We start from the raw sequence: 12,273 nt of genomic DNA, 5'->3' as shown, positions 1-12,273 counted from the left end.
ACACACACACACACACACACACACACACACACACACACACACACACACACACACACACACACACACACACACACACACACACACACACACACACACACACACACACACACACACACACACACACACAGTGCACATGTCAGTGCTTTGTTAGAAACGTGCACACAAACATTCACACACACTGCAACCAGACACAGAGCTGCAAAAATGATGCAGCCACTGCATTTTGGTCAAACGCCATTCACTTTCACTTTTCACAATCTGTTTCCCCAAACAACAACCACACGTACAGGGAAAGAGACAACACAAATTACCCAACGCAAATGTGAGCTCAAGACAGACTCACCTGTCCCGATCCCCGGCGGTGGTGTTATAAAGGTGATTGGCAGCTCCATCAGCACATGCCCTCAAGAGAGCTGCGGAGAGAAAGACCGATGGAGTGACTTCAGTCCGTGTTGATGAAAACAATTAGTTCTAAATGAGCATCGCACCTCCCGTCACCGAAGACACATCTCTGCTCTTTTGACTTATGATCCAGTTCACTCCGGTTTCAACAATGTGAAATGTCACAGTGAGAGGAGCAGGTACGTGAGTTAAGGGCAGACGTGTCTTCTTTAATTCATGCATCAGCTCGGTCTAGTGTTTGCTGGTGACATGCAGGTGTAATTATTTTCCCCTCAACCTTTGTTAGTTCCAGAGTAGTAAAAAACAAACAGGAATGACACAGAGCTACTGTACTAACAATACACGGCATTAAAGACGATATGCAACACTCTGCTGACCGAGCAATTAAGAGATGTGACCTTCCGTGTATGTGCGTAACTATATAAGGATTTACAAAAGACATGATCCTGATATAGACACTGTATGCTCTCTCTCAAATGTGAGAGAGTGTGTTTAGGACCCTCACAGGTTCTGTAGCCCACTGGTTTAATTCTTAAAGGCAACAGGTAACCAAACACTGCACTGCACTGGCTTATGTTCTTAGAATGTTTTTAGACATTATTAAGAACACCAAGCTCAAACGAATGTAGTCTAATACAACATCATGGATATATACATGTCTAGTCTTTCCTGAAACTGTTAAAAAATGGTGTTGATCATCATCAATGTGTGATCATTCTAAAAGCTAAAATTATTTAGCCCAGCCTTCATTTTAAATCATAATACAGCACAACTTTACAGCAACACATAAAATGCAGCGTCCAAAATGATCATAGAGTGCACTATAACTAAAGAAAAAGAAAAATGTGACCGATTTAAGGACAGCACTGCTTTGAATACATACTCCAATACATTTTTTTTACTCACTTCCATCACTCCCTGCACAAATTGGAAACAATTTGAATAACGCTCAAAATTAGTTAGGAAGACTCCACCTTTCTAACGCGAAAAAAAAAAACAAATCAATCGACACGCCACACAGACAAGTAAAGCATTATAGTTAAAAAAAAATAAAAAAATAATTTCACCGTTTGAAGGCAAAGTCAGCGAGGAGCACTTATCTTTTGTGATTCCAAGACAGAACGATGAGGCGGTGATTTGCCCTTCCTCAAATGGCATTCAAGTTCTCAGAAATTAGATGCAAACTATTTGCAAATGTATGCTCTTTCATGGCCTCCATTCTATTCAAATTGAGCAGCCTATCTTTTTTAAGAGCCCTTTTCTGTTTGGCGGTGTTGTGGAGCACACAGGGGAAAAACTTCAAAGACTCAGCGATGGTTTTCTACTTGAACCTTGTTTGAAACTAACTAAAACCTAAACCAAAGAGACGGGCAACACTGGTACGCTTGTTTTATTTTTTAATCCCTGTCCCCATAGGCTTTCCTCTCTGCATCAGTTTCTGCGAGTGTAAACTTGCACTTGTATGAATGTCATTTGTTTGGTTGCAAAAAAAAAAAAGAAGTCAACGGGATTTAGTGGAAAGAATAAGTTCCATTCACAGCTGCTTACAACTTAAACATGTACATTTGTTCAATATATGTTGACACATTAACTCTTAAAAGGCACTGAAAGTAAGATGGGAAAGTGAACTTCAAGCTGAGTGAATGATTGATATTGCAAACTCGCCCTTCGTTTCAAAAACATTACTACACGTAAACTGATTTGCATTATTATAGTCAATATTCATCTTTCAATGTAGACTACCTCAGGTCATATTTGACCCAAATTATCCTGACATGATCTAACTAGTAATTCATGAAATGTAATGACACTCTAGGACCATCCTTATATACCAGAACATTATAGGCAGCATATTCTGTGAAAAGACACTCTTACTAATTAATTTATTCAGTGACACATACAGTTTATTAAAAACGGTGTATGCAAAAGCTGGCAATGCTGCAGCATCAGAGGTAAAGCACATTGCATGATAAGACAAAATTCCAACTGATGTTGCAGTGATAAAGGGATCATTTACTTTTTCCCCAAAGTATAGGCAAAATGACAGAGATAGCGTCTGTGATGAAAATGTTTGTTTCTGACTTCATCTGAAAAGTTTTATTCGAAAACAAGTGCTGTTTATCTCCCACCGTATTAAAGTACAACTTAAATAATTCCTGGAGATATAAATAGATATTCAGGACATTAAAGTGAAAGAAGAGCTAATCGCTATATTTTACCTCAGCTTATTAATTGGCTATCGGCTTTTCCCTGCTCCAAACTATCATTATCACATCGGCCTGTTAAAATCCATTGAAGGTCGACCACTTTACTCCACCACAGCTATTATTTCTACACATCTACGCATTAGCGCATAATCCACACAACGAACCACAAAAAATATGTAGTATGTAATAATGCATAGTGTCACACCTACATTCTGTAAATTGACAGATCACATGCTCACACATATCACCCCCATATACGACTTGATTAGTTAAATCAAGAGAAATTATGATTCCAAGAGATATAAATAGGAGACTCGAGGAAGTGCTTTTTATCCATACCCCCATGCCACCTGCTGTTCATACTTTGCGTCAAAAACACGATTGGAATGTAAATGACTCATTATCTCTGACAGAGTGCAAAAGGCTGTGAGAGTCTTTGAATAACAACTTCTGGGAAAACAGAGAAACTCTCAGTGGTGACAACCGTGAAGCTAGTCATGATTTGTGTATACGCACGCATGCACGCAACAGGTAAATAGACACACACACACACACACACACACACACACACACACACACACACACACACACACACACACACACACACACACACACACACACACACACACACACACACACACACACACACACACACACACACACACACACACACACACACACACACACACAGCTCCAGGCACTGGGTATATTCATACTTAGGGTTCTAGAACAGTTACTTCTGTCTGTCAAACATTTTCTCTGTTTGCACAGCTCCAGGTATCTGATGTGATTACACAAAGTGTGACACAAACAGCAAAATTTCACCAAATGAGGTTTCTCCTTGCCAAAGCTTGTTTTTCTGAGCATAAGGGCCCTTCCAGTGCTGCGCGGAAGCCAAACTCATAATTATCATTAAGTGATGATTTTTTAATATTGTTTTTTCTTTAACACTGTAATTTTCAGATTAAATTCTGCCACGGTTTCCTGCAGCAATATAAAGTGGAGCCTCCTGTCTTGACTGAAATTAAAAAAGCCCTACAGTACACTAACGTTGGATTGCTTTATATTGTATCAGTATATTTTTTACATTACAAACAATGAAATCACACAATGTAAATTATGAGGCAACTGTTTTACGAGACTAAAGCACACTGTTAATACTATGAGATACATCAGGACGTGTCTGATTCTTGTCAGCAGAAGACTGACTCCTAATTCATATTGTACATTTGCTTAGTTGTTTTTCCCACAAAAACAAAAGTTATGTTTATTTTCAGTGTTTCTAACTAAACATGCACTCAGAGTATTCTTGAAGTCTAACCACACACGTTAAGTGTATTTCCTTCCTCATCAAATATTTTTAAAGCATAATTTGTTTGAATATTCTAAATCCTTTTTGTTGCTACTTTTACTTGCAAGAAGTTTCTTTACTGCTTTTTTGGGGGGTTTTCTTGCTTTACTGCGACCAACCTTCAAATGGTGTAATGGCATGAAAATCATACATGAGCAAAACACAGAAAAAAGGGGGGTACACGTTGCTCTAGAGGACTACAGATGGTTAAACACTTCTCATGGCAACAGTTGAGAGCAGCATGTTGCAATGTTGAGGAAAAACGGTAGCTGGGCAGTCACCAGGGTCTAGCTGAAATGAGTTCAATCAGTTTGACCATCTGCACTCAATGGCTTACTATGGCCATGACTCATTTGAAAAGGGAAAACCCTTCATCTTGGTTTGTATATGCAATTCTTTTTATATTTTATTTTCCCAGCTTGTTAAATCCCTGCAATCACTTGCGTTAGGGTTACTGAGTGTGATTCTCCTGTTATTTCACAGCGGGTGTTCTTGACACATCCTTCACACCCCCCCAAAATTCAAATAAAACAGCCCAGGCTCATTCAAGAGTTTGTCTTCATTCTCTGTCTTTCTAGATTTCCCAACGCGCCATTTATCCACATCACAGTAAAGCACAAAAGTGAGTAAACTTAAGTTGAGAAAAATTATTTCTCCATCTGCACTCCATCCACCAGCGGCAGAGACACAATTACTGTCATTCTCCTGCATGAAAACAAGTTGTTGGCCATTTCAAGTACGCCACGAATGCGATGCAACGGCCTATCGAGCTCCGTCATCTTGCTAGCTTTCGAGTTTGACAAATGTGCTCGACAGCAAAATCACACACAGGAACGACGTCGTACGGATCGCGACGGAGACGTGATGCGAGCTGTGCTGGGAGAGACGGAACTGTGAGAGGAGATGACCTCGTAAATAAACTAGCAATCATAATCCCTCCCTGCAGGGCTGAAATGAAACATGCCATTTCAGTGGCTTTGAGTGCGTTTCTTATCATATGTCACAGCTGAGTGTGATGGATAAAAGTGCATCATGCAGAAACACACACACACACACACACACACACACACACACACACACACACACACACACACACACACACACACACACACACACACACACACACACACACACACACACACACACACACACACACACACACACACACACACACACACACACACACACACACACACAGCTGTGTGGTATATTCTACTGAATGCCAATATTGATGAGGTTTGTGGTGAGTATTAATACCTGTCAGGTCAGGGCTTCTTCGCAGCACAGGAGAGGTCAAACGGTCACGTCGAGCGGTGAAAAGATTATTATCCCTATTTCGATGCCTCGACGCCGTCCCTTCATCTATCAGTCCACCTGTCCCTCTCCGTCAGCCTGTCTCCGAATTCACCCTGCTCTCTACACCTATAGCCTTGGATTTGATTGATTTTCCCGCACAAACATCTCATTTTTATTTCTCTCAAGCCCCACCTAACTCTTTACTCTTTCCGCTCCGTCCTTCTCTTTGTTACTCTTGCTGGCTCAATATCACCATCTTGTCTACTCATTCTCTTTGCTCTTCCATTGAAATGGAAGTGTGTATGTGTGTGTGTGCGTGTGCCACATTAACCAGCCCTGATTGCAAAACTGATACTTTGGCAGCCAGATTGTGGTGGAGTGTTTTTTTGCAAACGTCATCTTCAGCAAGCTGTTCCACATCAACAAATGATGAACCAAGGCACTTGTAGTAAACCAGGCCCTGTTTTTGTTTTTTAGAGAGTCGTCTTCGCTGATTGCTTTATTGAACCCCTTGTTTGTGCTGCGGCACAGTGAGCAAGTGAAGGATCTGTAAGCAAATAAGTGATTTGCTGATTGAGTGACTGGGTGACGGACCTCGATGAGGAAGTGGGTGACTGATGGACACGACGAGTGAGGGGATGAGCGAGCGAGATAAGCAGCTTGATCCCACTTCACAACACCGTACTTGGCACCTGTGAATGAGCTTCGCTTTGATCAGCGCTGCGCTCTTCCAGCTTACATTGCTCCTCTGCCTCCCTGCTGCTCCGCGGCTCCCTCAGATGAGGAGGGGGCCCAGGGGCACCACATCAGAGGACCTGGGAGAGACTCTGCGTATGTTTGTGCGCGGATGTCTGCGTCTGTCGGGGGGAGGAGACCTGGCCTCGGTGCCAACAGGTGGACAAGCATCCGGGGAGTGACACGCACCCCGAGACGCGCTCACGCACGCCGACATCTGCTTATCCCATAAACAACATTAACATTACATGACATATCAAACGAGGGACGATAAACTTGCTAGAAGCATGTGTATCATCAGACTGGCCGAGATTTGAGATCTGCCATTCATGTGCAATCATCATCCTGTCAAAACTTCTCCCGGGCCAATGCACACTGCTGCCAAGAGCAAAACTGTTCTGAGCTTCCACATCTCTGACATCCCAACCACAACATTGCCACCTAGCTCGTGGCACTTCAGAAACTGCCCAGAATGTCTCAAACTTTTTTTCATGAGCAGCCTTGTCTAAGTGTGTGGAAAATGCCCAAATCTTTCCTATATGACACTGGATATGTCTCGCAGCTGGATGGCTGGTCTCCTTAACAATCATGTTCCTATTTTACTGGGAAATATTGAATGTGATAACAAAAAAAGAATGAAATAATCCACAATAAGATATGCAAAAGTGCCACGATTCATTGATGTGCGCTGATCCTCACCATAATCAACCGAGTATAAAGAATCTATTACAAGTCCAATATATGGCCGGACGATAGTGAGCAGACAATGTAGACAACATAGTGAAGAGCTGTCTTCAATTTAGATATTGTTTGTGCTAAAAATGTGTTGTTATTGTTGTTGAGACTTCACATTTAACAAGTTTTAAAACCCTTGCAATGAAAGATGTATATGGTTTTTTTTTCCGTCATTAAATTATGTTATTTATTTTCTTCCGCTTCAATATACCACGCAAAGAATCTTTATCTTGGGGCGGCAGGCAACCTTTTGGTGTTAAATCAGATGAAGAAATTGCTCTGCCAAATGACATTAAATATTTTCTAGAGGTCCTCCGGTGAAAAAGCAAAACCCAAGAGCGCAGCATCTGTCAAACTGTGGGAAGCGCTGTGCGACGGGAGTGGCTCAGGTGCCTCTTGGGTTTTTGCTAAGTTGATAAGAATATCAAAGCTGTGATTAGAAGGCAATCTGATGTGAGTTTAATTGCAAGTTTGCCTTCAAAGTTACAAACCTTCTTTCCTGATTGCTTAAGTTTTTTTGATCAATTCGTGTCCAAACAGTTTTTTGGGTTGTTGTTTTATTTTGCTTTTATTTCATGGTCCCCGTATCAAACATTTCGGAACCCAGTGATCAAAGGCAGTTCTTTTTCACTCTGTCCTTGGATCATACAAATGTACGCTTAGACTTAATTTTGTTTCAAGTTATTCTTGTTTGGTTGGGCTCTGTTGCCGTTTCATTTTACACGTTTAAAAAAAGAAAAAAGAAGAACAAATAGGTAGTCTGCTTCAAAATTTAAAAATCATGCTTTGTGTGTTTAATACAGCACAGCCAAGTAGCACAACTGCTGTGCATCACCATGTCTCATAAGCCACACCTCGGGGAGCTGGAGTTCTACTTCCCCTTTAAAAACAGACTTTCCTCAATAAGCCTTGTGTGCATTTTTTTTATGATTCTTTTTTTCTTTTAATGGGCCTTGGCGTATTCAAGAAGCTGAAGGAAACCAAATCCATTTTTACATCCTCTAGTTAACAACTGCAAAAAAAACACGTGGCTGTAATCTTTCCTGGGGACTTTCTAGTTTCATAAACTGCCATCGACTTTGTGACCAGCATCCTCAACAGTAATCACAGCCCCTGGGCATGATACCTCTCAAGTGGAGCCATTCAGAGAGCTTTACCTTGTGTGCAACAAGTACCATATATCTGAATTTGAATGTAATGTATAGCTGTTGATTTTGTATTTATTTTTTCACACAGAAAATTGTGTTCTTTGCTGAGCTCATTAGGAAGGTTTGTGCACCAAGGTTGCCTATTTTTAGGACTGTACAGTCATTTTCTATATGTCCATTATTGAAATACTGCAGGGGACTCACAGACATATGCAGGTGATCAGAACATTGCTGGGGGTAGATTTGTTATTTGTTCGTTCTGACTACAGGCGTATTGGGTCGACTGGGTTTGTTTTCATTGACCTCCCTGGCAGATTTCAGTGGAGACAGCCTGTGTTCACATCGTTCACCAACCCATTATCTTTGGTGAATGTATACGCACTTGAAGGAACATGAATAAATGTACAGAGATTGTCATACTCGCTATCTATAGACTTAACAATCGCTATAAATGTCTATGATAGAAAGAAACTGTGTTGTTTGGTGTACGGCTCCGTGTATTGAAAGCCGATGACCCACGTCTGTGTCATGGGGGTTAAGAAAATGGGTGTAGCATATTCAGGCTCTGAATGCAATGGAAAAATAAACCTCATTGTTTAAATTATTTTTTGTTCTACAACAATGTTTCAGGTCACCCAGACACAGAAGTCATTAAAAATAGAATTTTAAAAATCAACCTTGTAGGAAAGAAAATCATTTTTTACCAAAGAAAAGGTGGAATCTATAACTTCATTAAAAAACCGGGCCGGGAGGGGGGCAGGGAGGGGGACAGGGAGGGGGGAGCGACATGGCAGCGGTTACATTTTTGCACAGTGACTGCTACACGGGGCCGGAAGAGAAAAAAAAACACCAAAGGATTACATGCTCGGCGCAAACCAATGCAAATGGGAATAAAGAGGGTTTGTTTGATCTGTGCGTGTGATTGTGTGAGATTGTCTACCTTTACTCCAGAGGACGTGCAGGTAGTCCACATCCAGAGGCTGGTTGAGAATGATCAGACAGATCCTCAGCGAGCCTGCAGAAGTGACAGAAGGTGAAAGGACACAGACATTTGAGAGTTGAGTGTTACACCAAAGTAGTAAAAGCGGTTAAAAAACAGATCATTATTTGCACAATCAAAACAACACCTTTTAACTACAGATCGGAGGTTGCTGGCACCGAATGTGCTAATTAAGGGGGGGTTAAAAAATATGATACAAAGCAGAGGATAATAAGGTCATTACCATGCCCCGCACGGAGACGGGGAAATGAGAGGGGATTACAAACGGAAAACATTTCAAGCGAGTCCCCGTTTCATCGGAGTTCAAATCGTTTCACCACTCGATCCAATTAAGCTGCAGGTGGTTTGCCTGCGACATTAGAGAGTAACAAAAACCTAACCAAAGTATAGACATGGTGTATCCAAATTATGCGACATTTTCAGTATCTTTATGTTTCTTGACCTGGGGGGGTCACAACAATGTCAAAGTCTTTCATATTCATTAAAAAAAAAAAAAGAAGGAAAATCTGTGCACTTGGGCTTGCACTCATCTCACCGACGCTCTCCTGAATACTTTGCCCTTGGTGACACGCCAGCTGCAGCTCCTCTCTTTCCTCTCAATGTACCTCCGGGTCTATAAGTCAAACTCTCCGTCCCCGTCATAGATTGATCATTTCATAAATCCATTTCCTCCTGTAACCCCCACATCCATCTTGCTTTTAGCGTTTTCTTTCATCCTGCTTTTAACGCGCGTCCCCTGACTAATGCTTTAAATTTGTCAATTTTCTATTTGCAGGAGATGAGAAATTAAATTATCGGAGACTTCTGCATTGATTGGCAAAGTAGAACACAGAGCTGCTGGCAAAGCCTTAATGGACTGAAAGAACGACTAAAGCACAACCTTTGTTTCCCCCTCGCCTTCACACCATTTCACCATTGCTTGCTTCATTTTATCTTTTCTTCTCATGTCTGCCCTCATGAATGATTTCTCATCCATTTTGTTCCTCCAAGTTGCAGTCTCTCTTGGCAAACACCAAGGGATTGCAACGCAAACTGTATTCATGGAAATTCACCCAAACTGGATCCCAGATTCCGGGCAGCATGTCAGGGCATCTCTAATAACTCTTTCATCTGTGAATACAATGGGAGGCCAGAAACAAACGGTGAAGAAGAAAATAGGAAGAACATACTTTAGGTTTCATGAAATTCTATTTGCAAAAAAGTGTTATCACCTTGTGTCCAAAACCTCAAGTGCAACGAGTATAATTTAGCTTGTCTGACGGAAGTGTGGAGGAAAAAAAAAAAATCCTCTGGGTTTGTGACAATCGGGAGGCTTGATGTTATTAAAAAGTTAAAATCAGCTTGAAGGTCATTTCCAAGCAAGAGTCAGCCCACTGCCTGGTCCAGTTAAAAGGTAGAGGAGAGGAAAGGAGGATAAAGTGGAGACACAGAGGAGAAGGAAAAAGAAAGGAGAACAGATGGAGGGGTAGGCGAGGAGGAAAACGAGGAGGGGTAGATTTGTCATTCGTGTCCCTTAATTGGCTGGAGTGTGCAAAGAACAAAACACAAGCTCAACCAGCCATTACCTTTGCAGGTAACCCTTCATCGTGCGAGCGCTCCCCTTCCCGCACGTACACACAAAAGAAGGTGTGCGGCCTTCTGTGCACTCGCTTCAAAGAAATGTCACCTTGGGATTTTTTTTAAAAAGTGCCAGACAGCATAAATACCCCCACACACACACAAAAACAGAAAAAATCCAACCACATACAGAAACTAGCTCATAGATATTCAAAGAATGGGTCTTTAGAATAAAATGGTGAGATTTTAAAGGCTAACTGTGCACACTAGGTGTTTTAAAATGCAGATATCCAGGGGCTGTTTTTACATTCTCCTCCGAGAGTCTAGATAAGCATTTCCTTCAAGGGATTATATGAAAGAAGCCATAGAAATATACTCTGGATGTATGTTATAGGGGAAAACTGTTTTACAATATCATAGAGTTGGGAAAAAAGATTTAAAAAATGTACGATTCAGGGAATCTCATGCAGATCTGCTTTAGATAGTAAATGACAGATTTTGTCATCAGGAAAGCCAACCATTGGAAATTCAAACATTCAGGGATTATTTCCGCATCCGGGGAAATCTCTAGAATGAAATCTAGGATTTGAACAGTGACCAATAACGCTTGGCGAACACATTTAAGTAAACATTTGTCCCAATGTAGGCTTCACAACTCCTGATAGCTCTTATGAGAAGTGAGTGCCTGTTGACTGATGTTGGCCTTTGTGATATTGATTTTCGAGCTGTACGAGCATCGAAAAAGCACCAGGGGCTCCGTGTTTCCCGCTCTGCACAAATCACACACACGTGCAAGAATACAAGCATATTTACACACAAAGAAGCACAATTACAGATGTCTTTGTAGTCCAAAAATGATTATTATAGTGACCTGAAAGCTTCAACAACAATCAATTGAGAAAGAGAGGGAAGGACACACGGATGAAGCAAAAAAAGAAAAAAAAGAATGCAGGATAATTTAACATATGCTATTATCGTTAAGTTTATCGTATTATCGTTTGATCAGGACAGGGCACATAATCAACATGTGTTCATTGTGTTCTCTCCAAAAATCCCATGAAGTTGATGTTGGTTGGGAAGTGAACTGGGATTTGAACCACTCACATGCATCCAGCCTTGGGCAGCCGCAAGTCAGCAGGAGTGAGGGCGTCAAAGCAGAGCAATGGAGAAGCATGATCAGTTTGTTTGACTGACACAAATCCCAGTGCAAATGTCAAAGAATAAATCTTCACACCAGCGTACACACCGGCTGATAAATTGTTAATGAGGGTGTGATAACGTTTTTATCACTGTTGGCCTCTTTATATCAAATTGTCAAAGATTTTAATTAAATACTTAATACTTAAATGTACAAATGTATGTGATTAGCTTCATCGCCTTCATTTGTATCCTTCATTTTTGAGAATTTCACATCAAACTATATTGCAGAAAGTGAGGTTATAGATACTATGAAAGTATCAAATCGCTCACTCCACAGAGTGAAAGAAAAAAGTTTTTCTGGACTTCTGTGTTTTTGTCAAACAACATAATGGTCTTTGCCTTCAGCTAAGTGCTTCTATGGCTGCTTGACAGCCATGTCTCCATAGCTGCTGCCCAGGCGAAGCATATTTCTGTGAGAAGTTCTCTTATACACCACCAACAACGCTGCCACCATTCACTCATCTCAACGTGGCAGGCCGCAGCCCAGCCGACTGCTCCGTCTTCTTCTCCTGGTATTCCACTCTCGCCGCTGTTCCAGCCGCCCAATCGCCCACTTCCCTGATGTCCCTGAAGGTCTCACATACACGCTCCTCTGGCTGGTCCTGACACACACCGGCCCTGTACACCGATCGCCCCGGAGGG

General features: G+C 41.5%; 1 protein-coding gene across 2 annotated transcripts in view; it reads right to left on the bottom strand.

Annotated features, from left to right (window-relative positions):
• The window catches only part of tpk1 (thiamin pyrophosphokinase 1), a 61,169-nt gene that overhangs the window by 45,410 nt on the left and 3,486 nt on the right, over window positions 1-12,273 (bottom strand). For both annotated transcript variants that reach the window (XM_035618901.2, XM_035618902.2), the window contains exons 3-4: window positions 8,815-8,889; window positions 344-413 (exon numbers count right to left, since the gene is read on the bottom strand). In XM_035618901.2, the coding sequence (XP_035474794.1) occupies window positions 344-413; window positions 8,815-8,889 (145 nt within the window). The remainder of the gene's footprint in view (window positions 1-343; window positions 414-8,814; window positions 8,890-12,273) is intronic.

The sequence above is a fragment of the Scophthalmus maximus genome, chromosome 21, assembly GCF_022379125.1.
Source record: "Scophthalmus maximus strain ysfricsl-2021 chromosome 21, ASM2237912v1, whole genome shotgun sequence".
Taxonomy (NCBI): domain Eukaryota; kingdom Metazoa; phylum Chordata; class Actinopteri; order Pleuronectiformes; family Scophthalmidae; genus Scophthalmus; species Scophthalmus maximus.
This window is presented reverse-complemented; position numbering and strand designations above follow the sequence as displayed.